This window comes from Tetrao urogallus (genome assembly GCF_951394365.1).
Source record: "Tetrao urogallus genome assembly, chromosome: 9".
Taxonomy (NCBI): domain Eukaryota; kingdom Metazoa; phylum Chordata; class Aves; order Galliformes; family Phasianidae; genus Tetrao; species Tetrao urogallus.
The window spans coordinates 15264927-15289886 of NC_136822.1; the positions used below are offsets into that span (position 1 = coordinate 15264927).

General features: G+C 61.9%; 3 protein-coding genes across 4 annotated transcripts; all 3 read left to right on the forward strand.

Annotated features, from left to right (window-relative positions):
- Positions 1 to 206: 206 nt before the first annotated feature.
- ABCF3 (ATP binding cassette subfamily F member 3) lies at positions 207 to 7802 on the forward strand (the record flags this gene model as incomplete). 2 transcript variants are annotated; one of them, XM_079539564.1, is made up of 21 exons in its annotated part: positions 207 to 279; positions 399 to 546; positions 622 to 719; positions 1020 to 1072; positions 2643 to 2740; positions 2844 to 2966; positions 3176 to 3442; positions 3586 to 3666; positions 4168 to 4227; positions 4321 to 4377; positions 4578 to 4600; positions 4879 to 4934; positions 5071 to 5271; positions 5467 to 5543; positions 5792 to 5836; positions 5936 to 6068; positions 6344 to 6432; positions 6571 to 6662; positions 6835 to 6967; positions 7202 to 7289; positions 7406 to 7802. In XM_079539564.1, 21 exons carry the CDS (start codon positions 207 to 209, stop codon positions 7562 to 7564), a joined length of 2154 nt encoding a protein of 717 aa, XP_079395690.1. In that variant the 3' UTR covers positions 7565 to 7802. The 2 variants fall into 2 exon arrangements, with proteins under 2 accessions (XP_079395690.1, XP_079395691.1); XM_079539565.1 differs by having other exon boundaries at positions 622 to 701.
- A 511-nt stretch (positions 7803 to 8313) lies between these two features.
- LOC306949752 (PHD finger protein 13-like) lies at positions 8314 to 11058 on the forward strand (the record flags this gene model as incomplete). The annotated part of the gene is made up of 5 exons (XM_079539762.1): positions 8314 to 8394; positions 9559 to 9651; positions 9786 to 10389; positions 10669 to 10707; positions 10832 to 11058. 5 exons carry the CDS (start codon positions 8314 to 8316, stop codon positions 11056 to 11058), a joined length of 1044 nt encoding a protein of 347 aa, XP_079395888.1.
- Positions 11059 to 17298: 6240 nt separating this feature from the next.
- On the forward strand, positions 17299 to 24596 carry VWA5B2 (von Willebrand factor A domain containing 5B2; the record flags this gene model as incomplete). Its single annotated transcript, XM_079539947.1, has 21 exons — positions 17299 to 17437; positions 17548 to 17709; positions 17962 to 18193; positions 18298 to 18452; positions 18684 to 18815; positions 18897 to 19021; positions 19148 to 19324; positions 19395 to 19505; positions 19612 to 19817; positions 19894 to 20008; positions 20076 to 20261; positions 20355 to 20493; positions 20572 to 20855; positions 22013 to 22238; positions 22320 to 22661; positions 22728 to 22865; positions 22940 to 23119; positions 23255 to 23332; positions 23410 to 23479; positions 23687 to 23795; positions 23997 to 24596. 21 exons carry the CDS (start codon positions 17299 to 17301, stop codon positions 24594 to 24596), a joined length of 3906 nt encoding a protein of 1301 aa, XP_079396073.1.
- Positions 24597 to 24960: the final 364 nt, after the last annotated feature.

Here is a 24960-nt window from a genome sequence, read left to right on the forward strand (position 1 = left end):
AGCGCCCCACGTGGCAGCGCACTCCCGTGCTCCGCACCGCGCACGCGCGCTCTTAGGACTCCATTTCCCAGCACCCCCCGCGAACATGGCGCCGCTCTCCCGGCAGCCCTCGCGCCTCGCCGCCGCCGCCGCCGCTCCTTCCGCCTGTGCCGCGGGGCCGGGCTCCGTGCGGCAGCACTGGGGCCGGGCCCCGCTCCCGCCGCGCTATGGCGTCGTGTTCCGACATCCTCCGCAGCGAGTTCCCGGAGCTGGACGGCGAGGTGTTCGCTTACGTGACGGGTGAGCGCCGCCCCGTCTCGGAGGAGTCGCGACAGAGCCTCTCGGGGGAGGGGGGCCGCCCGTGGGTTGTAGCGCGATAGGAATAGTGTCGCGATAGGCATAGCGCCGCGTGCCCGCAGGGATCCTGCACAGCAGCGGCGCGGACTTCGAGTCGGTGGACGAGCTGGTGGAGGCGGTGGGCGAACTGCTGCAGGAGGTGTCGCGGGACGGCAAGGACGAGCGGGCCATCCGCGAGGTGTGCCAGCGCCTCTTCAACTGCCTCCAGCTGTAAGCAGCGCCCGGCCGCCCCCCGACCCGCCCGACCGCGGCTCCGGGGCCTCCCGACCCTCCTCTCTCCCGCAGGGACGAAGCCCGGGCGCAGCGCTGCAGCCAGGTGCTTCTGGACGCTCCTATCCAGCTCTCCCAGATCGCCGACGGATACGGTGAGCGGCGGCCGGGGGGTGGCGGCGGGCTGAGGCTCCTCCGCAGGGCTCGGGGGGGCTCGATGGGGCGGCTCAGCCCCGGCCCTGGCTCCCAAACTCCGCACCCCTCTGCCTTGTCCTGGGGCTGAACTGCTGGGATGCATGGAAGCCGTCCTTCAGTCCCTTCGTCCTTGGGTTCTCCCGGCCTTTGGTCCCCTGTCGTTCAATCCTCTGTCCTTCAGTCCTCCGTATCTCCCATCCTTCGTTCCCCCCATCCTTTAACCCCCCCAGTTCCCCAGAAGAGGGGACCCCACCACTCACCCCCCCATCCCCTCACAGATGCCAACACGGACCTGCTGCCAGGGTTGCTGCTGAAGAGAGGACAGACGTCGGTAAGCAGGGGCTGCAGCCTGTGGGTGGGCTGCTGGGGTAACTCTTGCATGGGGCTGCAGCTCTGTGGCCCGCTTTGGACCCCTCACGTGCTGGGGTTGGCCAGAACCAAAAGTAGCAGTGGAGCGTGGAGGTACAGGGGAGCTGTGCCTTTGCATCATTGGTGAAGCTCTTGGCCTTGATTGTGGAAAGGTTCAGAGGGAGCTAACAGGTCATTAACTTGGTGAGCTCTATTTTCCTCTATCTTAATGAGTTTCAAAGCATGGTCAGTCAGGCAGTAACGCTCGGAGCGCAGCGTCTCTAACTTCGGGAAGGACTTTGGCTGCTTCAGTACGGCTTTGATTGAGTGGCTACAATGTACAGGAGTGCTTCTTGTCCTGCTCAGTGAGAGCTGAACCCCGTGCAGCGATTAGATGTGAGGCAGGTTGTGCTCTGCATTGGGTGCCCCCAGGCTTAACTATGGAGACAGTTGTGCAGATACAAAGCCAGGACAGCGGCAGCTGTGTGCGGTGCGTTGTGGTGCTCTCCCTCCCTGGGGCACACGTGGAGCTCCTCGTGTGGAGGATGAGATCTAATGCGATATCTGTGCGTGTGAATGGGAGCCTTTGGGGGGAGCTGGCGACTGCTGCTGCTGTTGGCACTGGGACTGCCGCTCCCAAGCTCGCTGTCTGGTTCTCGTGTCTGCAACTCAAAGATAATCTTCAGAGAAACTGGGAAAGATTCAGAGGAGGCCTTGGGAGGCCTCCCAGGTATTGGAGGACACGTCCTGCTTGGGAGATTTGAGGAGCTCTGTACTGCTTACAGAGTGACTCAGTGTGCCTGTAGGTACTGGGCTACGGCCGCAGTAACAAGATGCTCTCAGCCAAGCGTGCAGGTCTGTAGTTTGCTCCTGTGGCTGGGAGCTGCCTAGAAATACCTGGGAGTGCTCTCGGTCAGCCACAGCTATGTGACTGGATGCAGGATTGAGCTGAGAGCCTGGCCAAGATCGCAGGCCAGGTTAAAACACTGGGCTGCTTCTTGCCTCTGGGCTTAATTAAATGTTTTTTGGCTTTGCCATGATTGATCCACTGCATAACCTGAGTTAATTCCAAAGTGGCTAAAGTTTAACAGGGGAGGGGAAACGACGCTTAGTGGTGCTGGCTGGGGTGGGTGTATGGTGAGTGAAGGAGGTGCTGGGATAGCTCAGGATCACGGAATCGTGGGGGTTGGAAATGAATTCTGGAGATCATCTAGTTCAACCCTCAGGCACGTTGGTGTTGTTGAAGTGCCTTGGCTGACTCAGGTCCCTGAAACCAGAGAAATGGGTCATGGGGAAGAGCCATACAGGTTGAGGTCAGCCAACTGCTTGCTGAGGTCGGACCGTTGCATACAAGCTGTTGGTTTAGGACTGCATTCCTCAAGTGCTGTAATGGCCATGTTAGCTTCCTTGAGTCTGTCCCAGTTCCCCAGTCCTAGCTCCCTTCTGCCTTCCATTCCTTCCAGGAACGAGGGACTGACAGATCTCTTTTCACTTGGAGTTGGGTTTTTGGGGCTTTTGCTGAACATGTGCTTTCACACTTCCTTTTGCCCCAGATGGTGAACGCCAAGAAACTGGAGAAGGCAGAAGCCAAACTGAAAGCCAAGCAAGACAAGAGGATGGAGCGGGATTCTGTAAAGTCATCCGGCCCTCCGTGAGTACAGCGGTGCCTCTAGCACCCCCAGGCTGCTCTGGCTGGGATGTGAGCACACAGAGCTTTCCCATTGAGCCCCTTCTCTGCATTCTGCCTACTGCAGAGTCCTCGAGGAGGCGACTGCCAGCCAAGCTGCCAGCAAGAAGGAGACCCGCATGGAGTCATCAGGCAAGAACAAGTCGTACGATGTACGCATCGAGAACTTCGATGTCTCCTTTGGTGAGCGGTGAGTGCAGGTGGGGAGGTGGGATGGACCCTGGCTGGGGCTTCAGACCAAGGTGAGGTCCACATTTGAAAGTGGTGGGGAATGACTGGAAAGATCAGGAGGCCCACCTCACCTCAGCACAGCCTGAAAGGTGCTGGGGCAGGTGGCCGCTGGTTGCCTCTCTCTCCGTGGGGCAGTCTGAGCAGGTACCTGCCTGTTCCCTGCTCTAGGGTCCTGCTGGCAGGAGCAGACCTGAACCTGGCGTTTGGACGGCGCTACGGGCTGGTGGGCAGGAACGGGCTGGGGAAGACCACGCTGCTGAAGATGATTGCCAGTCGGAGCCTGCGCATTCCCTCACACATCAGCATCCTCCACGTGGAGCAGGAGGTGGCAGGTGATGAGACGCCAGCCCTGCAGAGCGTGCTGGAGTGTGACACCACTCGTGAGAGCCTGCTGAGGGAGGAAAAGGAGCTGACGGCCAAAGTGAATGCTGGCAGGTGAGGTGCTCATCGCTAGGTTTCCAGCCCTTCTGCAGCCTTTTATCCATGAGGTCTTGCCTGCCTTTGTCCTGCTTGGGGTGATCAGCCTCCTCAGCACTCAGATCCTGACCTCTTGTTGGCTCTGCTCTGCTCTGCTCCAGGGGAGAAGGGACAGAAGGTGCCAGGCTATCGGAGATCTACGCCAAGCTGGAGGAAATTGAGGCGGACAAGGCCCCGGCGAGGTGAGACTGCCCTGTGGCACTGCTGTCTGTTGGCATGGCCAGATGTGGTTTGGACCTCAGAAGGGCCATGCTGTGGCCCTGCAATCCTGTGTGTGGGGACGGGGACTCTCCCTGCTTCTGTTCTCTGCTTCTGTCATAGTTCTTCTGTGTTAGAGATAGTTGGGCTTCCCCAGAAGCTGGAGGTTTTGTTGTTGCTTTTTTTCCTCCCAAATTGTTACTGCTGCTCCACTCAGACCTCCCCAGATTCCTGCTGTCTAGGGAGTAGCTCTGGAATACTGGTGATAGTGAGCTGAAAGCTTCTTGTCAGTCTCCTGGGACTGAGTGTGGATGCTGTGTTTTCCTGGGCATGCTGCTCTTGGGCCTGCAGGGAAGTTTTCCTGCACCACGGTGGCCGTAAACTACATAGCAGAGTGCCTGTGGTGACCATGGGTCTGGGAGCTCAGACTGAGCTCTGCAGACAGATGGTGTATCTGTGTTCCAGTTCTCTCTGCTTTTCCCCAGGGCGTCTGTCATTCTCGCTGGGCTGGGCTTTAATGCAAAGATGCAGCAACAGACAACCAAGTAAGTCTCCAGGCTCTGCGTATCGAAATTTGAATGGACTTGAGTTATTCTGATTAAATTGTAACCTTTCTCTGCAATCTCTGCTCTTCTCAGAGAGTTTTCTGGAGGCTGGAGAATGAGACTGGCCTTAGCCAGAGCCCTGTTTGCCAGGTTGGTGTCTAGACTTTCACTCTGTTGGTTCACCTTCCTTGCTATCTGTGCTGCAGGGGGCTGGGGGACTGCCTGGGGATCTTCTCAGACTGTCAGGGTGGGGAGCTTTTGAGGCATTGCAGCTCTGTGTGTGGTGAAACGTGCTCTGCCTTCACCCTGTGCTCTTTTTGCTTCTGATGCCCATGTCTTGGTTTCCCTAGGCCAGACCTCCTTCTGCTGGACGGTAAGTCGATACCACAGGTCCCTCTAACCCTGCTGCTGGGCCTGCCCGTGCCCTTGCTGCTTTGGGAAGGCAGCGTGGCCTTTAGCTGCCTGCTCAAAATAGCTTGAGTGACAGGGCTGTCAGCGCTCCCCAGCAGTGGCGTGGAGCCATCCTCACCCGGGAAACATGCTTGGGCAGCCACTTGGGCTGGTCACTGGTCTTTCCCATGTAAAAAAGCATCATCCAGACATCCCAGTCCCTCCTGACCTGACCTCGGTGCCTTTTTCCTCTTCCCTCAGAGCCAACAAACATGCTGGACGTGAGGGCCATCCTGTGGCTGGAGAACTACCTGCAGGTAGGGGTGGGAACAGGGTTAGAGGTGTGCTGGACGTGCATCAGGGAACGGGGGCATCCTCCCAGGCTGGTGTCCTGCCTTGCTGGGTGGTGGCACTCGGGCTCCCTCAGCTCTCCCTCTCCCTTGTCTCCTCCAGACCTGGCAGTCGACCATCCTCGTGGTGTCCCACGACAGGAACTTCCTGAACACGGTGGCCACGGACATCATCCACCTGCACTCGCAGCGCCTGGACACGTACCGTGGGGACTTTGAGAACTTCATGAAGACCAAGGAGGAGCGGCTGAAGAACCAGCAGCGGGAGTACGAGGCGCAGCAGCAGTACCGCGAGCATATCCAGGTACTGGGAGAAACCAGTAGGCCTGGGACACTTCTCCCAGCCTTGCCCCTTTCTCCTTGCTCCTAGCAAGCATCCCAAGCTTCCCGTATTCATTGCTGCTTAGTCCTGCAGTGATCTGTGGCTGTGGCTCTGTTGTTGCAGAAGGCTTAGCGGCGCTGGGGTGGCTGTGGCTGAATGGGGTTTTGTCATTTGTAGGTTTTCATCGACCGCTTTCGCTACAACGCAAACCGGGCATCCCAAGTTCAGAGCAAGCTCAAGCTGCTGGAGAAGCTGTGAGTGCCTGTCCTGCTGCTCTGCAGAGGTGGGGAGGGGGCAGTGCTGATGGGAAGAAAACAATGTTCCCAGGCAAATCTGGAGGACACTGTGTCTGCAGGGATGGGGTGGTTCAGGCTTTGGGTGCCGTGTCTCTGGTCTGGAGGCTTTGGCCAGGATGAGGCTCTACAGAGCTGAAGTTTGTGGGCTTCTGGTGTGGAGTTCAGAGCAAGGCGCCTTAGTTACACTGTGGCTTTGCTATTTGCAGGCCAGAGCTGAAACCCGTGGACAAGGAGTCTGAGGTGATGATGAAGTAAGTGTCGCCTGAGCCTTGCTTGGATGGGACCCACCTTCCCTTCTGAGCAGAGTTCTGAAGTTCCTGGCCATCTCTCACCTCCTCCTGCCTTCCCAGATTCCCCGATGGTTTTGAGAAGTTCTCCCCTCCTATCCTGCAGCTGGATGAAGTAGATTTCTGCTACGACCCAACTCACTACATATTCCGTTCCCTGTCTGTCTCCGCTGACCTGGAGTCCCGCATCTGCGTGGTACGCGGGATTGCAGAGTGACAGTGACCTCTGGGCTCTCCTCTCCAAGTCCCTGCTCAGAGCAAGGCCAACTTCGATGTCAGGGGTCCTTGTCCTCAAGCTGTGTGCTTGCAAATGGGGGCTGGGCCGGCTAGTCCTTAAGCTCAGGGACTGGGGAACGTGTTCCAGCAGTGCTGTGTGATCATCCGAGAGGGCTGAAATTCCCTAAGCACTGCCCCATCCCCGAGGTAGCTCTGTGGGTTTCATGCTCTCCAATGCTGCTGCTGCTTCTCTAGGTTGGGGAAAACGGAGCTGGCAAGTCGACCATGCTAAAGATCTTAATGGGGGAGCTGGCACCAGTCAGAGGGATCAGACATGCTCACAGGTACCTGGTAGGAAGAGCTGGGGGGGGGGAGGAGTGGTGGCTGCTCACCCACTCTTGTGCCCCTTTCCTGCAGATGGGGCTGGGAGCACTGTGGTTACAGGGCCAGGTGCCACTTCCGCATTTCTTCTCATTCTGCAGAAACCTAAAAATTGGCTATTTCAGCCAGCACCACGTGGATCAGCTGGACTTGAACATCAGTGCTGTAGAGTTGCTGGCCAGGAAGTTCCCAGGTAGGTTTTGGAGATGCAGAGAGATCTGGGCCGTCTCCTCAGCTCCTTCCCTCATGTTCCAGTCAGGTTTTCCCCCTCAGAACTTCCTCTTGGGCACTGCCTCCGTGCAGCCGCCCCATCCCGAGGCACTGGGTGCCCATGTGCTATAGCCACGTTGTGCTGTGCACTGCAGGGAAGACGGAGGAGGAGTACCGGCACCAGCTGGGGAGATACGGTGTGTCAGGGGAGCTGGCCGTGCGCCCCGTGGCCAGCCTGTCCGGGGGCCAGAAGAGCCGGGTGGCCTTTGCCCAGATGACCATGTCCTGGTAATTCTCTCCTAGATGCCCTTAGTTTTTGTCTGGCTGCATCCCTAGAGCTTGCTTCACCGTGAGGAAGGTGGGCAGCTGGAGACCTGCTGCTGCCCTGCAGATGAAGCCTCACTTTTGGGCCTTTGTGGACACAGGGTGGAAGGAAGCAGTGGCTCTCTGCTGCTGCTTCGAGCTCGTGGGGTGCATCTCATGCTCCCAGCGTAGCACTCCCAGTGCCGCCCTCTCTTCCAGTCCCAACTTTTACATCCTGGATGAGCCAACCAACCACCTGGACATGGAGACCATCGAGGCGCTGGCGAAGGCGCTGAATAAGTTCCGGGTAAGGCGACACCCCCCTCGTTTTCCTAAAGCTCCCTGCAGCTTCCAACTGGGGTCTCTCAGCCAGAGCCTCCCTAATGCCAGCTCAGTCCCTTCTCCATCGTGGCATGTTGGCAGGGCGGCATCATCCTGGTGTCCCACGATGAGTGCTTCATCCGCCTGGTGTGCCACGAGCTGTGGGTCTGCGAGAACGCCACCGTCACCCGAATCGAGGGCGGCTTCGACCAGTACAGGGACATCCTGAAGGAGCAGTTCCGCAAAGAGGGATTCCTATAGGGCCGGAGTAGGGGGGTGGGGGGGGCGGATGCCGCGGTGGCCCCTGGCTGCGCTGCTCTCTGTTCCCTCGGCCCGTGCGGTGTGAGCCGGTGCGGGGCTGCGGGTGCTGCTCTGTGCTCGGATGAGGGAAGGCAGCGCGCCTCCCCACCGCTGTGCCCCACGCTGTGGGGGGGTTAGGGGGCAGCCCTGCTCTTTCTCTGCTCACCCCCCTTCCCTATCAGTGGCGTTCCTCTCCCCGCCCCCCCCAGCACAAAGCGAGGCCTTTTGCTGCTACAAGTGCCCCCACCTCCCCCCGCCCCCTGGACGCGCGGGAGTTGGGGCGCGCTTTGCCTTTTCCCCTACCCGCCCCTGGGGCTCCGTACCCCCGGCGGGGGCCCTCGGGGTGCCTGCGGGCACGGAGGAGCCTGCGGTGTAAATAAAACCGTAACGCTACGGGCGCGCTGCTCTCGTGTCTGTGAGGGGTTACGTGGAGGGGGGAGGGAGGGGGTCACCAAGCACCAAGCTTGGGGCACCGCGGGGCTCGGGGATGGGTCTGGGCCGGTGTGCGGGTCCCGGGGGCGGTAGGGGGGGGGCCCGGCCCGCGCCAGGCACCGCCCCGCCGCCCTCCCCGCCACCAGGTGGGCCCGCCCCTGCGGCCGGGGCGGTGCTGGCGGCCGCGCTCCGACCGGCGGCGGACACCGACGGACCGACCGCACCGCACCGCACCGCTGCTGCTGCTGCTGCTGCTGCTGCTGCAGGGCCGGGCGGCGATGAGCACCGGTGAGGACGGAGGGCCGCGATCGGCGGGTAGCAGCCCCGTGCCCAGCCCCGGCTCCCCGGGGGGCGAGGAGGTGAGCGGGGTCCGGGGGGAGGGAGGGGGGGGGGGGGGAAGAGGGGTCCTGGTTGCGGGGGGGGGACTGGTTGTGTGCGGGGTGAGAGTAGTTGGGGCGGGGGGCGGCTGAGCGGCAGCTCTTGGGGCGGGGGGAGCGCGTGCGTGTGCGTGTGCGTGTGCGCGGCTCCGGCGTGGCCGGGGGGGGGGGTGGAGGCTGTGTGTGAGTGCGAGTGTGTGTGCGGGGCCCTGGGGGAGGGGGCTGTGTGTGTGTGTGTGTGTGGGAGGGGTCTCTGGGGGGGCTCGGGCTCTGTGTGTGTATTGGGGCTCTGTGTGAGTGCTGGGGGAGGACTGAGGAGGGTTGTGTGTGTATGGGAGCTGTGTGTGAGTTGGGGGGGCTCTGTGTGCGTATGGGGGGTCTGTATGAGTTGGGAGGTGGAGGGGGGGGGGGGGGGGGGGGGCTGTGCGTGTGTATGCGTGAGGCCCTGGAGGGAGGTGGGGGTTGGGAGGGCTCTGTGCTGGGGGGGGGGGGGGGCTCGGTGGCGCGGCGGTGCCGTGCTGGGATGGGGGGCTGTTGGCTGCGATGTCCGCGGGGGTGGGAAGATCGTCACCCTCCCCCCCCCCCCCCCCCCCAACCCACCCACGAGTGCCCGTATCCCGCAGCTCTGCGTGCGCCTCCGGTGCGGGGGGGAGCGGAGCCCCGCGGGGGGAGGAGGGCTGAGGGGGGCCGGGGGCAGCCCGGGAGCGCGGGCGCCATCTTGGGAGCGATCAGGTGTCGGCGGGGACCGGCCGGGCCGGGGCGGTGCGGGGGGGTTGGGGTTGGGGTGGGGCGGGGGGGGTGCGGTGGGTGCCGTCCCCGCTGCCGTCCCCCCGCGCCGCTCCCAGCCCCGTGCCGTGTTGGGGGTGGGGGCCCGTCTCCCGGAGCGCCGTCCCCCAGACTTTGTTCCCCGGCCCCTGCCCGCCCCCCCGGGATCCCGGGGCTCCCCCGGCACTGACTCACGGTTCCTGCGCTGCTGGGCGTGCCGCGCGATGGGGGGCGAAGGGACGGGGCTGCGTGTGTCACGGCGGGGAGGGGGGGGGAGAGCGGCCGCTCGGGGACCCCGTCCGTCTATCTGTCCGTCTGTCTGTCTGGCGCTGGGACCCACTGTGTGGGCAGGGTCTGACCCACACGTGCCGTTTGTTGCAGCCCTTACAGAAGCGACAGAGAACCGTGGAGGACTTCAACCAGTTCTGCACCTTCGTGTTGGCCTACGCCGGATACATCCCCTACCCCGATGAGGTGAGCCCCTCCCCAAAGGCTCCTTCTGTTTGCATCCCCTGGGGACTTACTTGAGGTCTGTGCTGTGGTCTCACGCTGTCCCCCAGCATCCCTGCTGCCATCTCACACCATTGCTGTGTTTTCCCCTCTTGCAGAATGAGCCCTGGAGCCACGGTGGCAGCATGAGCCCCCAGAATAGCACAGGGAGCACGCAGGACAGCGATAGCTGGGCCTCCTCCCACTCCTCTGATATCCATCTCCTGGCTGATGACAGGAGCGGCCGGAACGTGGCCAGGGGGGCTGCGGAGAGCAACCTGCTTCTGGGCTGCTCTGCCTTCCCCACCGGCTTCTATGATGTCCGACCCCAGCAGATGAAACGGAAGAAGCCACCGGTGAAGAAACTGATCTTGGAGCAGGAGGTGGAGAAGCTGAGTGCTGGGAAAAGCTTTGGGCTAGAGCAGGAGCAGGGGACAGAGCTGGCTGCAATGGAGGGACGGGTGCCGCCTGGGAAAGAAGAGTTCTTGGAGCCCCCCCTCAACCTGGCCGGGGACCCACAGCCTCACGCCCTCCTGGAGGAGCTGATGAAGGACGAGAAGGACTGGGTGCATGGAGCACAGGGAGCAGGGAAGCCGGCAGGAGATGATCCGCAGCTAAAGGAGCAGGAGCAGTGCTCTGGAGGAAGGAAAAGCCCTGGTTCTTGTAGTACGTTGGACCAAAGCGAAGGGGAAGATGCAAGCAGAGGGAGCTCTCAGCTCAGCGGTGAGTGTCTGAAAGAATGGAGCCTTGCTATGATGGGTGCCAAACACCGATCGTCCCTTGGCCAGGGCCACCTGTACTTGCACATGGTCCTGGTTCCTTCCTGTGAGGGGCTCGGGAGAAGTGGAGAGCAGAGGACCAGGAGCTGACCCACTCCTTAGAGATTTTCCTGAGTAGAGGGCACAGTGCAGTGTGGAAAGGTGTCAGGGAGGTGGTTGTAAGGGTGCCTTGCTGATCTGGTCTTTACTTTTGCACTTTCTCTTTCCCCTCTTGCATCTCCAGTGGATGAATTTGCAGCAGCTCCTAACACCAAAGCAGAAGGTGAGTGGGGGGGCTCTCCCAGCGGGACTGGCTGTGGCTTCAGAGGTGGTGCTGTGCCCCATGGCGGGGGACAGTCCACAGCAGTGGGGCAATTTCTGACCCACGTCTGTCTCTCCCTGACCAGACGATGACGCCTGGGATCTGATCACCTGCTTCTGCCTGAAGCCCTTCGCAGGGAGGCCCATGATTGAATGTAACGAGTGTGCTACCTGGATCCACCTCTCTTGTGCCAAGATCCGCAAATCCAACGTGCCTGAGATCTTCATCTGCCAGCGGTGTCGTGATGCCAAGCAGGAGATTCGCCGCTCCAACAGAGCGCGGACGGTGCCCCGCAAGCGCTTCTGTGACTGAGCAGGGGTCTGGGGGGGCCCTCTTTACACCTCAGGCTGTAGCCCAGTCTGGCTAGACAATCAATGCAGTAACGGCAGGGGAAGGGCTGGGCTGTGGTGCTGGGCTGTCCCCCTTGCTCCTCGTCTCCTGGAAGCTGCCATGTGTCCTCCCTGGGCGTCGTGTTGACCACGGAGCTCGATTGTCCCAGAGGTGTTGGGGGAGAGGAGCCGTGCGTTGGGTCACTCAGAAACATCTCTGTCCTTGCACAAACCCGGCTCAGTGCCTTCCCCCCAGGCCAGCTGAGGAGAATCTAGTCCAAATAGTTTCTATGTGGTGTGGTGGAAGCTTACACTTATTCCAAGATGTGACTCCCATCCTCCTTTATCCTTACCGTTGTCCTTTCCTGAGACCTTCAGGTGGGTTGTGATGGCAGAGCCCCAGTGACTCAAGTTATCTTCCAGGATGTAGATACAACCTAGGGAAGCTTCCTCTGTGTAGTGTGCTGCTCTCTAGGATGAGAGGAAGGAATGAGTATTGGCCTTGCCCATCCCTGGAGCAAACCAGGCTGCTCCTTGTTGGGCATCAGGTGTCCATCTCCACATAGGCTGCACGGGGGAGGCCCTGTCCCTGTCATGTGGTGCTCCTGGTTTCAGCTGCTGTGCCTGAGACCTCAGGGTAGTCCTGTTGGGTGAAGAACAGCGTGCAGCAGGGGCATCCTATGGTAGATTGTTAGAAGAATTGTTCTTTGAGTCCTCTTGGTTCAGATACTCCGGTTGCACTAAAGTCTCTCGTCTGAAAAAGATGTGAGGTTGGTGGTAGGAAACCCAGCTACCCTGAGTGAGTAGGGTGTGGAACAAGCAGTGGGAAGCATTCTGGTTGGTTTTCTGTGTTCCTTGTTTCAAACAATTGAACCTTGAACCCTGCAGCCATCTCCTGCCTGCAGGTGGAGCATCTGTGATGCTGAGACCTGAGCTCGGACAGAGCTGGGTGCTGGGAGGGCTTTGCTTCTAAGTGTGCCCTCCAGCAGAGAAATTGTTTTGTTGGCTGGTTTTTTTTTTGTATTTTTTTTTCTTGATATGTAGAGTGAAGTTTGATGTCAGGAAAGGGCCGTAAGCCCTTTCTCCTATGCAACTGCTGCTCTGGAGGTACCGGACCTACCTTTCAGTTCAAAATGGAAGGCTTTTCCCCATTGCCCTTGGTTGTGAGCAGTGTGTGCGCTCTGGGGCTCCATGTGCACTGACTGTCCAAATCCCACTTCACTGCCCCTCCAAAGAGCCTGGCCTGGTGCCTTCTGCACTTTCTGGGTAGGGAACACAGATCCTGCTGCTGTCCTGGTGCCACCTGGCCCGGCCCTGGCACACCGCTGCTGGAGCAGGGTGCGGGACAGCCCCAACTCACCATCCCATCACTGGTTCTCTTAGCTGGGTTCTCTCCTACTTGCACATCTGGTTACTATGGGACCACAGCTGGGGGAAGTGGGGGGCAGCCCCCCACCACCCAGCAATCCCAGGCTCATCCCTGTGCCTCTCCTCCTGTGGAAAGCCTGGGCCCCAAAAGTGCTTTATGTTTTTTATAGTTACTTTGTATTGATATGTAAAATAGCAAATTCTGGTCCTTGCCCTGTGGAGTGTGGCTGGAGTCCTATGTACATAATAAAGTACTTTTGCCATAACGGTGGTGGCTTTGGCCTGTTTCTCCCTTTCTTCCCAGGTGGGAGCTGGCCGACCTGCTGAGCATCTCTGCGTGCAAACCCCCCAACCCAGAACCCCCCACCCAGGTACCCCCCAGGCTGCACACACAACAGCCAAGGAGTGGTTCAACAGATGTTTTATTTGACAGTGAATCACGCAGCAAAGGGACGATGCCCACCTCCCTGCTGCACCGCAGCGTTGTAGGAACCTGGAGCCTCACCTCCTGGGCAAGCAGCATCTGCCCTGTGCTGCTCTGCTGTTCCTGAGCATGGTGGGAGGGCTCGGGAGGAGGGCTGTCCTCCCTCCTGCTGCAGCTGCTAAGGCACATCATGGTTTTGCTCCAAAGTTATGTTTTGCTCTTGGGTTCAGATAAATCTGTCCTGATCAGTTTCCACTCAAGTAGAATTGAAGTTTAGTCCTGCCAAGTGTTTCAGTGCTGAAGGATCCAGTTTTTCCCAGAGTTCCAGTGCAGATGGATGTGACGTGCTGGCTTCCATCATACAGTGCTAAGGGTTCGGACTGGGGGGCGGCAAGGAGCACGGGGCAGCAGCAGGGCTGAGTGCTGGGCTGGCTCCAGGACATTTCTCCCTCATCGGGCAGAACAAAATCATTCCTTGCAGGGCCCTGCTGGTGTGACTTCTTCCATCCTGATCGGGGCAGAAGCCGCAAACGGAACAGGAACAGCAGAAAATTCAGGCGCAGCTAAGCTAGGGGCTCGCTAGCAGGGTTGGTGTGGCCAACCCAAAGCCAAGCGAGCATCCAGGAGAGCATCGAGCGGGCTCTACTCCTCCTTGGCCCACACTGAGCTGCCGGCCTGCTGCTCCAGGTGGGGAATGACCGCCTCGGTGTAGAACTTCTCCAGCTTGGGCACCGTCTCTCCCCAGAACTTGGCATCGAACTCCACGGGTGCCATGGCCGTCTCCTTGTTGGTGTGCACCACGAAGTCGGCGCGCTGCAAGCCGGTGGCTGCCAGCTGGCACTGCATCTGGGTGAAGTAGGCGTGATCCCGCTTCAGCGCGTACGAATCCCCGTTCAGCTCCAGGCAGAAGTCCTTGTCCTTGCAGGCCTCCCGCACCGTCCTGTTGCGGTGCTTGTAGGGACACTTCACCTCCAGCAGCCCCAGCCGCTTCCCCGTGTCGGCCTCAGTGACGATGCCGTCGGGGCTGGCGGCGATCCACGTCTTCTCCTTGTGGATGAACAGCCCACACTCGCCCACCCGCACGGGCCGGCCCATCTCCTGCGACTTGAGCCGCTCGTAGGCCCGCACGGCCTCCTTCTCGTTGCGGATACCCCACGACATGGCCGGCGTTTGCACCGAGGGGCCGGCGCCCAGCACCGCCTTCAGGTAGGACTGAGGCACCTCGTCCGTCTTCCCGTTGGCAAACCTGCTGCGGGCGATGCGCGGGGCCAGCGAGGCCGTGATGCGGTTCTCCCGCCACGCGTACCATTGCGGGTTGGTGCGTTGGCCGCGCGTCTGCTCCTCCACCCAGGGGATGTCGGGGCTCTGCAGGGCGGGCGGGCAGCGCGGCGAGGCCCCGGACGGGCCGGCCTTGGCCTTGGCGTCGGCCTTGGCGTCGGCCCCGGCGTCGGCCTTGGCGCTGTCCTGGGCCGGAGCTGCTTTGGTTCCTCCAGGCAGGCGCGGGCCGGCGCTGCCTTCGGCCGGGCTGGGCGCCGCTTTGGTTCCCGCTGCCTTCTTCTGGCTCCCGGCGGCGGCCACGCGCCGCTCCCCGCCGTCGCCCCGAGCACCTCGGGATGACGCCGCCGGTCGAGGCCCATCCCCGCCGCCTTTCGCCTCTCGGCCCCGCCCCGCGGTCGGAGCGCTCCGTGCCGCCCGGCTGCCCGTGGCGGACGGCGGCGGCGCGGCGGGCGGCGCTTTGGAGGTCGCGGGCTGCGGGGACGAGGGACCGGCCGGCTCCTTCCTGGGCCTCCCCATGGCGAGAGGAAAACGAGCGGAGCGATCTCCGCGACCTCGCTTCCTCTCCCCCCGCCCCGCGCCGCCACGAGCCCGCGCTCGCCTCGCCCCGACGGGGCCGCGCTTCCCGGCAGCGCCCGCCCCCGCGCCGTCCCCGTCCCGCCGGACTGCCCGCTAGGGGGCAGCACCGCGCCGCCGCGCCCCGCGCCGCCCGCGCCTCGCGGCGCCGCGCCCGGAGCCCCGCACCGCGTTAGGGCAGCTCCGCTCCCAGCCTTGCGGCACGGTTGCCGCGCGGCCGCGGCGCCGCCGGAGGGAAGCGGTGACCGCGCAGAGCCGCGGGCGGATGTGCTGCGGCCGGTCGGGAGGCAGCGCCGCAGCGCCGCGCGTCCGCCGAGCCGCGCAGGCGGTGCCCGGCTCCGGGCGGAGGTCCCGCAGTGTCTGCGGACCGCTCGGCTCCGCTCGGCGCTCGGTGCGGAGTTGGCGGAGCGCGGCAGGACGGCGGCGGTGCCTCCCCCGTGCGTGCTCTAAAAAAAGTGCAGCGGCGGCGCGGCCCTATCTATAGCGCGGGGAGGGAGCTGCCTAGATTAGCCCTGCATCTGCTGGGCTTTTGCCCGGCCGTGCTCAGGCTGAGGGATTCCCGGGCCGGGCTCGCCGGGATCTCCCTCCCAGCGGAGCCGTTCCAGCTGTGCCGCCGTTCCCTGCCCGCCTGCCCCCTCCGCGGCCACGCGCTTCGCCCGAAGGCTCAGCTCCCCCCAACCCCCTTGCTTTCTCCTGCCCTTCTTCAGGGCTTTCCCCGTACGCCGGGCTGCAGTGGGTCCCACGGAGGGTGGGTTTGGGGCGGATGCTCGGCGTCACCGCAGCCTGACCTCCGCCCTGGGGCTGCCGTAGCAGGGGCCGTGTCCCTTTAACGAGGCAGGGCTTGAAGCTTGTGCCGCTGGCACAGGGATGGAGCGGCGGTGAAGAGCCGGTGCCAGAGCGGCAGCCTGCAACGGGAGGGGCGGTGGCATCCGTGAGCACAGACCCCGACCAGAGCAGAGGGAATCGCTCCGGTCAGAAGCTTGGTGCGGCTCTTGTCGGTGCTGAGCCCCCAATCCCTGTGTCATCGTCCTCCAGGTAAGGCCCGGGGGGGTTGGGTTGCGGTGCCCAAGGTTTGTGTGATTGTGAGGTGAGGTGGTGAGCCGTGCAAGTGCTGAGATCACCGCCCCAGCGGGACCTGCACTGCTGGTAACTGCCCCAGGGCATCAGTACTTGGGCTGTGCCAAAAATGACCGCTGGCCACCGGTGGGACCCTTTGTCAGAGCTGCTTGCTAGGATTGTTCCCATGCTGAGGGAGATCCATGGAGTTGGGATGCTTTTATTTTTGGGGTTGCACTGAGGGGAAGTTCCCTGGCATGGGGCTGTGGTTTTCTAGGGGTTTAGTGGGAGGGAGTGTGAGGCAGAGCTGGAGGGAGCTCTGAGCTGAGCCAGCTGCAGTGTGCTCGGTTTGGGGCTGTGATGGGGCATCATCTCTGTGGGGCTGCCATCTCCCGTGCCCAGACTGAGCTCTTCCACGTGCAGTTCTGACAACTTTACAGCTGCTCATAGCAGGGAGAGCGAGGAGGGGGCTGCAAAGTGCTGGAGGTGGGGAGGGGTCCTGGTGGTGATTCTGCACTGGGCACCATTTGCTGTTCCAGGGGCTGAGGTCGGGGTGAGGAGCAGCTCTGCTTTTATTCATCACCTCGGGGCTTAGAGCAGCACACGGGGCCAGATGGGCCCTGTTTACCCTGCAAGTGTAAATGCAAAGAGAAGTGATAAAAAGCAGCTGGAACAGCTTTTGCTGGCAGCCCCGGTAAACAAGGCTGCGTGGCAAGGCAAATAGCGGGCACGTTGCTGAGCACTGAGCCAGGCTCCTTGGGAACTGATGGGAGGGCTTTGGGGTGAGCCCATCCCTGATGGCTCCAGGCAATGGGGCTGGGGCTGTCCCTGTCTGAGTGCTGCTCCCACTGCTGACCCAGAATGGGTGCTCCCCTCTTCCCATGTTGGGGTTAGAATGGGGTTACTGTTAGGGGTAGGGTTACGGTAAGGATTTGTGTTGGGGTTAGGGTTAAGTTTAGCTTTAGGATGTGGTCAGGCTTAAGATTAGAGTTAGGATTAGTCTTAGGGTTAGGATAGGGTTAGGGTCAGTTATAGGGTTAGGGATAGCCACATGCGTGCATCCCTCTGCTTCCCCCTCCCCTCTGTGCCTCCCATCAGTGCAGCACTGACCTTGTTGTTAATTATTAAACCCCCAGCAAACACCGCACTCTGTTGTGCCCTAGTTACGCCGTGGGCTTCTTGTGCATCTTTTTTTTTTTTTTCCCCCAAGCAAATTACCCTGGTAACCTCTGTGGGTGGATGGAGATAGGAGTGGCAGATGCTCCTCTCCCCGCCAGCACAGGCGATGGGCTGCAGAGGCCCTGGGGCTGCCGAGCTGCTTTGTGTGGCCAGGAGACAGGGATGTGTGGCCGTCTGCTTCTGGCCGTGTGGGCTCTCATGGCTCCACAGGGCTGAGGTTTGGCTCCAGAGCAGAGATTTGGGTTCAGGTCTGTGTGTGTCCCTTTGTTGGTGTGCGTGAGCCCCTTCTCTACAGACCCCCTCCCAGCGTCTCATCCTGCAGCCGTGCTGAGGGACCAAGGGACCATGCCAGGTCTGTACGTGCTCTCCTCCTGGGAGGCTCTGCCCCTGAAGAGCTCCAGGGTGAAGGCATGCGCCAATGGGTACGTGCTGAGCATCACTGCCCAGCTCCTGTACACCAACCCACGTGAAGAGCCCGTGGAAGGTAAGGACGGTTACTGGGGTGCAGGGACCATATAGACACCATGCTGGGGTATCCCGTTCCAGCCCCACTGCCATTCTGGACTTTGCCTCTGGACTCTCTCCCACCTGCAGGTGTCTTCATTTACCCGCTGGAGGAGTCAGAGCTGGTGGCTGGCTTTGAGGCAGTGGTGGGCAGCCGGCGGGTCACCTTCCAGGTGCAGAGCCGGCACCGGGCGCAGGATTGCTGCCTGCAGTGCGGCAGCAGCCCAGGGCGGCCGCGCCGCTGTGCCAGCGGTGAGTGCATGGGGCAAAGCACAGTGGCACGAGGGGCTGATAAAATCCCTTTGCTGCTCCGGGAGAGCTGGAGGGATGCTCCTCTTCCTTATTTCTGCTTTCCCTAATGACTCCCCAACTTTCTGCCATTTCAGCCCCATCCTCTTCCTATCTGTCCAGCTTTTCCATCCCTTTGTGCTCCCCTCTGTTGTCCCCTTGGTGAGTAATTAGTTCAATTACTGATGCCCACGCGTGGTCCCTCCCCTCGCCCAGGTCACCTCGTCCTGGATGAGGACACCGAGCGTTCCACCTTCGTCATCATCACAGGCTTAGTGGGGCCGGCGGAGAGCCTGGCCGTGACCCTAAACACAGTGCAGGAACTGCCCACGCTGCCGGGGGGGGCCCTGCGCCTCGTCCTGCCCCCCGTCCTTGTGCCACGTGTCGCCACCGCCCCCGAGCGTGAGAGCGAGCCGGGAAGCTTGTGTGACGACAGGTTGGCCCTATGGTGATTTTCACGGCTTTCTGAGTCTCTGCCGTCCTGGGGTTGGGGGGAGATGCTGGGTTTGCAGGGGAGGTGTGAGAGCTGCCCTCACCCCATTCCCCTTGCAGCCCCACCAGCTGTTTTGGGGGACCTGGGGCAAGGAGCCAGCCTGCACCCGCAGCACCTGTGGAGAGCACAGATGTCTTCAGGGGACAGCCCTACAACCCCTTTCCTTACGAGTTTGCTTTTGAGCTGCTGGTGAAGGGCCCGTGCCTGCTGGCAGGTAGGGCTGGGGGCTCCTAGAATTGCTCTGCATGTGGCATTACCACTGTTTGAGCAGCACCGCCGGGCTCTGAGTCAGCAGCCTGCATCCTCGGAGGGGGTGTGATGGATGGAGGCTGCAGGGGCACGTCAGGCAGCCAGGGTGCTGCTGGCTGCCATCAGCACGAATCCCATCAGCGCTGGCTGGTGGCTTCCTCGGGACCAGGTCCAAGTGGGTCTGTGCCCCCTCCAGGCCTGGAGAGCCCAACCCACGCGCTGCGTGCCGATGCCGACCCCTGGGCCAGCTCTGCCACCACCACCTGTGTCACCCTGGCCGAGCATCACCACTATGACAGGAATGTGGAGATCATCCTCTACCCCTGTGGTAAGGGCTGCGGGTGCGGCAGGTCCAGGGGTGGTGGGTGGGCTTGCCCCCAAAGCGTGGGGCAAATGTGAACACTTGCAGAGCCCCACCAGCCCCACCTGGTGATGGAGGAAGGCACCATGACGTACCCCGAGTATGAGGCACACATCCGGAGCCGCCGGGACTACGTGCGGATAGCCAGGAGGGACGGCAGTGGGGAGAGACAGGTGAGCGGGCATGGCTGTGGCTGGGAGGAAGAAAAGGGTGGTGATGGTGGTGGTGGTGAGGAAGGCCCTGGGCGTGGGTTGCATTGTGAGGCCGAGGGATGCGAGGAAGCCCCCCACCCCTTGCAGGTGGCTTTTGTGCAGAAGCGTTTCCACAAGGACATCTTCCACAACCCTGTGCTGATGCTCAACTTCTGCCCGGAGGTGGAGGCCGCCCCAGGGGCCCTGCAGAGTGTCACCCGTGAGGTCCTCTTCCTCATAGATCGCAGTGGAGCCGTGAGCGGCCCTGATGTTGACAGGGTCAAGGTGAGGCAGGGCGGTGAGCACAGGGACCCCGCACCGAGCTGGGAGTCCTGATGGCTGTCCCCATCCCCAGGAAGCGCTGCTGGTGGCCCTGAAGAGCCTCCCCCCAGGAACTCTGCTCAACATGGCAACCTTCGGCACCGACCTCCAGCCGCTCTTCCCCTCCAGCCGCCTCTGCAGCAATGTGAGTGCTGTGGGGGACCCCCTGTCCCCCTCCATCCTGCCCACCCGCTCCTGCTGCGGATGGCTGCCCGGTGCCATCCCCACGAGCCGGCTGTCCTGGCGGGCAGGAGACGCTGCAGCGGGCCTGCTGCTACCTGGGTGAGCTGCGGGTGGCTGCGGGCAGCCCTGACCTCCTGGCAGCGCTGAGTTGGGCGCTGGCACAGCCCCTGCACCATGGGTACCCCCGGCAGCTCTTCCTGTTCACCGCGGCGGCGGCAGTGGGTGACATGGGCCGCATCCTGCAGCTGGTGCGCAGGCAGGCCAGCACCGTCAGGTACGACGTCAGGCATGGAATCCAGAAGCTTGTCCCTGAAATCAGAGGGGTTTTAGTGCACGGGTCCCTCCTGCAGGTGCTTTAGCTTTGGGATGGGCCCGCGGGCATGCCGGCGGCTGCTGACAGCCATAGCCAAGCTGAGCCGTGGCCGCACTGAGTTCCTGGACCTGGCTGAGAGGCTGCAGCCTAAGGTAACGGTGGGGTGGAGGGCACGTAGGTTAAGGTGGGGCTGGACACCAGCTCGTGTCCTTGCCCCAGCTCATCAAGGCCCTGAAGAAGGCGATGGAGCCGGCCGTCAGCGACATCACCATCGACTGGTACGTGCCCGACAGCACTGAGGCTCTGCTCTCCCCCACTGAGATCGCAGCGCTCTACCCCGGGGACCGGCTCATCAGCTACTGCACCCTGTACAGCATCGCCCGGTTCCGGGACCAGCGCCCTGCGGTGAGGCTGGGGGAATACTGCCATTGTGGATCCTCATGACCACCTTTGTGGCCCCCTCCGGTGCTGCCACAGGGGCTGACACTCTCTCTGCAGGGCCGGGATGCGGCTCGCCGGGGCTCAGCTGTCCCGTTGCAGGAGGAGGTGCCCACCCCAGGGGGCACACGGCTGTCCCGAAGCTCCAGAGAGACCTCCGTGGAGATCTCAGCCATTGGCACAGAGGAGTCGGAGCGCAGTGAGTAGAATGGGCATGGAGAGGAGCTGAGAGGTGGCACAGGGGCTGTAAGCTGACAGCTGTGTGCTCGCCCTGCAGGTGCTGACCTCACTTCAGGGGGAGACATCTGGAAGCGTATTTACCAGCCCTCCTACATCCAGGAGCAGTACGTCCTGACGCACTGCTCGGTCAGCACGGAGCGCAGCCAGGGACTGCTGTCCCGCAGCTCCACCAGCAGTGAGTCCACTGGTTCCCGTGATGTGGCCCCTGACAGCGGCTCTGCAGCCCCCGACACTACCTCCCAGCAAGGCCAGAAGAGCCTGTCCCTCTGTGAGTCCTCCACCAAATCTGCCCCGCTGCCCTCGGCTCCTGCTGCCATCAAGGTAAGGAACGCACCGGGGCTTCTCCCTACCTGTCTGGGGCCTTGTCACACCACTGAGCCTGGATATGGGGATGTTAGGCTGGAAGCTGGAGGGCCACAGCCTGCATTTAGCCAGGGTCAGCTCTGGATGTTGCCAGCAAGCTCCTCAGATGGGTTTGTCTTGCTGGAACTAGAGAGCTGGGGACTAAAGAGCCAGTCCCCCAGGTGCCAGCACCCCTAGGCCAGTAGGCAACGGTGTGGCTAAGGAAAGCCTCAGCCAGCTCACGTCCTCACTGATGCTGCAGAAATGAAGTGGAAACCATGTGGCCGTCAGGCAGTGAACCTGCCAAGGCAGGGAGGGGGTGGTCTGGCTCCTGCCCGGCTGTCACAGCCCTCTGCCAAAGCCGCAGAATGCTCTGTTAGCGATGGATTTGTCCCTGCTGCTTTGTGTCTGGGTTTGGATCCAGCCTGGTCGCTGTGCCAGGGGAGGCTGCTCCCTGCTAAGCACAGTGCCGCGTCCCTGAGGCCAGGTGAGGCCAGCTGTCACCCAGCCCAGCACTGCCTGTTGCTCCCTCCCGACGCGTTAGGTAACCCGCTGCACAATAGCACACACAGCTGGTGGCCTTTGCAGCTGAAATGTCAAGCGTAAGTGATTTCCCCAGTGTAAACCATCCCTGCGCTCCTGCTGCTAACTGTGGGTGCTGCAGCTGTGTCCCAGTGTGGGGTTTTCAGCACCCACCTGTCTGGAGCAGCTGAGCTCAGCCCCCACAAATGCAAACATCACCAAAAACACATAGAATCATTGAACCGTTTGAGTTGGAAGGGCCCCTTAAAGACCATTTGATCCCTGCACTGAACAGGGACACCCACAGCTCCATCAGGTGCTCAGAGCCCCATCCAGCCTGACCTTGGGTGTCTCCAAGGATGGGGCTTCCCTCCTGTCTCCACGTCAGCCCTAGACAGACGTTTGCAAACTCACGTCTCGGTGCTGTCATTCCTTCCCATGTGCACTGAGCACTGCGTGAGCACAGCCTGCTGTGAAGGAGGTGATGGATTTTGGGTGCCAGCTCACACTGCAGCAGGGCAGGGTGCCAGATAGGGCTGCGGGGGTTGAGTGTTGGCAGAGCTCGACCTGCACTCTGTGCCGCTGAGCCCCGGCTCGCCGTGAGCTCCCCGCAGGTGCCGGTGTCACTGAGCAGCGAGGAGCTGGCACGGCAGCAGAAGGCACTGGCACGAGCTGCCCTGGCCGGCCGCAGCTTCTCCTCACCACACGGGGAGCTGGATGCACGCCGGCTCTGCCGTGCCCTGGAGAAGGTGTCCCAGAAGAGGAACCAGTCTGTGGAGGGGCAGCTGGACCAGCTGGGTCCCAGGACACCGCGGCTGCAGCGCAGCACTGGGGAGTCAAGTAAGTGCTGGCCCTGGGAATAACGGTCATCCCAGTGTCACATGGAGTCACTGCACTGACCCTGCATCCCGGGCCACGCAGATAACCTCCTGTCACCGACCCACCTGGACTGGGACATGCTGGTGGAGCCCTCTTACCTCTTCAGTGCAGTGGTGCCCGAGGCCAAAGAGCCCGGTCAGGGTGATCCCTGCCTGCCCCTACGCTGCCACGTAGTGATCCACGGACTGCATGCAGGCCAGCCTGTGTCCTGGGAGGTTACGGCCTCACTGGAGGCCCTGCTGCAGCCACGAGATGGGGTGGGCAGTGAGGAGCCCCTGCGGCGGGTGGCCACAGCAGGGGAGAAACCATTGCATGGCTTGGCAGCACGGTCCGTCATCCAGGACAGCGAAAAAGCAGCACAGCGTGAAGCTGAGCTGGAGCAGGGTGAGTGCTGGTCCCTGTCCTGGTCACCATCACCATCACCGTTTGCTGACACCTTGCTCTGTGCAGGTTTCGCCCGCCGCTTCCGCCTGAAAGCCATGCAAACCAGCAAAGCCTGCAACGTGCCTTCCCTCTACACGTGCGTGGTGCCTGTGGATGGGGCCACACGGGTGGTGCTGCCCGCAGCCCCGCAGGTGTGGAGCACAGGTAGGGCTGGGGGGACGGGGTGGGGATGGGAAATTAAGCATGGCATATGCCAAGCTGCCATTGGTGCCTTGCAGCCACACGCAGCACAGGCATGGCGGGGAGCCGGCATCGCCGGCAACGGGATATGGAGGAGCGGGAGGCTCTCATTGGTGCAGGTATGGACCCAAACCCTGACATCCCACCCCAAGCCCTCAGGGACCTCGATGACCCTGAGCATAGCAGGGTGTCCCCCGAACTGCAGGTGCCCAGCCCAAGTTGGTGGTAATGAGGCTGCAGGAGGAATTGATCTCTGCTCCACGTTGGGCACGGGGTCAGCAGCAATGTGTCACGAGGACTGGGCTGTGCAGGTCCCCAGGCCTCAGTGACCTCAGTGCTTTGCTGTTTTGCAGAGAGGGATGATGTCCCTGGGTCTCCGGTTAGTGCCTCCTCTGCCACCTCTGGCTGGGAAAAGCAGAACGGCTCTCACGGTACGGACACGGCCCTGGGGATGAACCCATCCCTGTGCACTGTGGCCTCTCTGCACTGCCTGCTTCTCCCATTGCAGGGCTTCCAACCAGCCCCTCGGGCTCCTCCATGGCCTCCCGGAAATCCACAGAGAGCATTGCTGGCTCCAGGTGGGGCTGCACTGCATGGGTTCTGTGGTGGGGGGATGAAGCACCTCAATGGGAGGAGTCGGGCAGCGTCACCTCTTGAGCGCTGCAGGTGTGGGTGGGATGGGAGGGTGAGTGGTCCAGCCCCATCTTTGCAGCAGTGTGCAGGGGTCCTGCTACCCCTTACTAAGGGACAGGTGGCACCTTGCCCTATTCATTCACTGTTTGCAGGTTCAGCCTGACCAGGCGCAGGGGGCCCAGCCTAATGCTGCGACCACAGTGCCTCAGCCCTGAGAGCGAGTGCTCCAGCACGGCTGCCAGCCACAACTACCTTCCTCTGGTAAGGACCCTTCCAGGCTGTGCTCGGTATCACCAGCTGCAGCTGCAGAAGATGCTTTTACAGTGGCTCTGAAGAGCACTGCTGCATCCACAGCATTGGGCAGCCCCTGCAGCCCAGGTCCCCTCCTGCAATGCCAAGTATTGGGACTGCAGACAATCTGGGTCCCTGCTCGCTCCACTCAGTCTCCTAACCCCCTTGCAGGTGCAGTTACAGCAAGCACGGGGGCTGTTCCAGCTCACCGAGACCTTTTCTGAAGTGGTGCAGATCCCCCTAGACCGCCTGCGCCGTGCCTCGCCCTATGCCTCCCACCGTGCCAGCCTCAGCCCCACATCCCCCGTGGCCAAGAGCAGCCCCGGGGCAGGGCTGTGCACCGAGGGCGAGGAGCAAATTGCAGCCCCGGAGCCTGGCTCACCCCAGTCCCACAGCACTTGCTCTGAGGTGCCCAGTGCAGCCGTGTGGGCGCAGGCAGACAGCGGACATGGCTCCGAGTCTGACACCGCCCCCCATTCGGCCGCCCCATCAGAAGCGGGCTGGCAGGACGTGGGGCTGGAGGACCTGGAGAGTGCCAGCTGGGCCACGGCCGTGGCCCTGGCGTGGCTGGAGCATCGCTGTGCCGGCTTCTTCGATGAATGGGAGCTGGTGGCAGCCAAGGCAGATGCGTGGCTGCAGGCACAGCAGCTGCCCGAGGGCCTGGATGTGAGCTGCCTCAAAGGGGCGGCCCGGCACTTGTTCCTGCTGCTGCGGCACTGGGACGAGAACATCACACTGAACATGCTGTGCTACAACCCCAACAACGTGTGATGGCCGCAGGGGCCATCAATAAAGCTGCCTGGCTCGGTGCTGCCTGTGTGCTTCCATTCAGCCCAGAGACCTGGAGAGCATCAACCCTTCCCCCGGGGGGAGGGAGCAGACAGGAGGTCAGGAAACAGCCAGGCTGCAGGAGGGGCATCAAAGCCACTCAAGCCTTGCATCAAAGAGTTTTGCAGGTGCTCTAACTTAACCTTGTTCCACATGCTGCCCTCAGGCACCAGTCTCCAAAAGGAGTGCACTCTGGGCATTGTCACAGCACAAGGACATTGCAGCCAGGGAAGGGCCCCCAAAACCCCTTTATTGGAGAAGTCCTGCCCAGCACGGGCTTCCACACTGCCCCCTTTGTAGTTCCAGG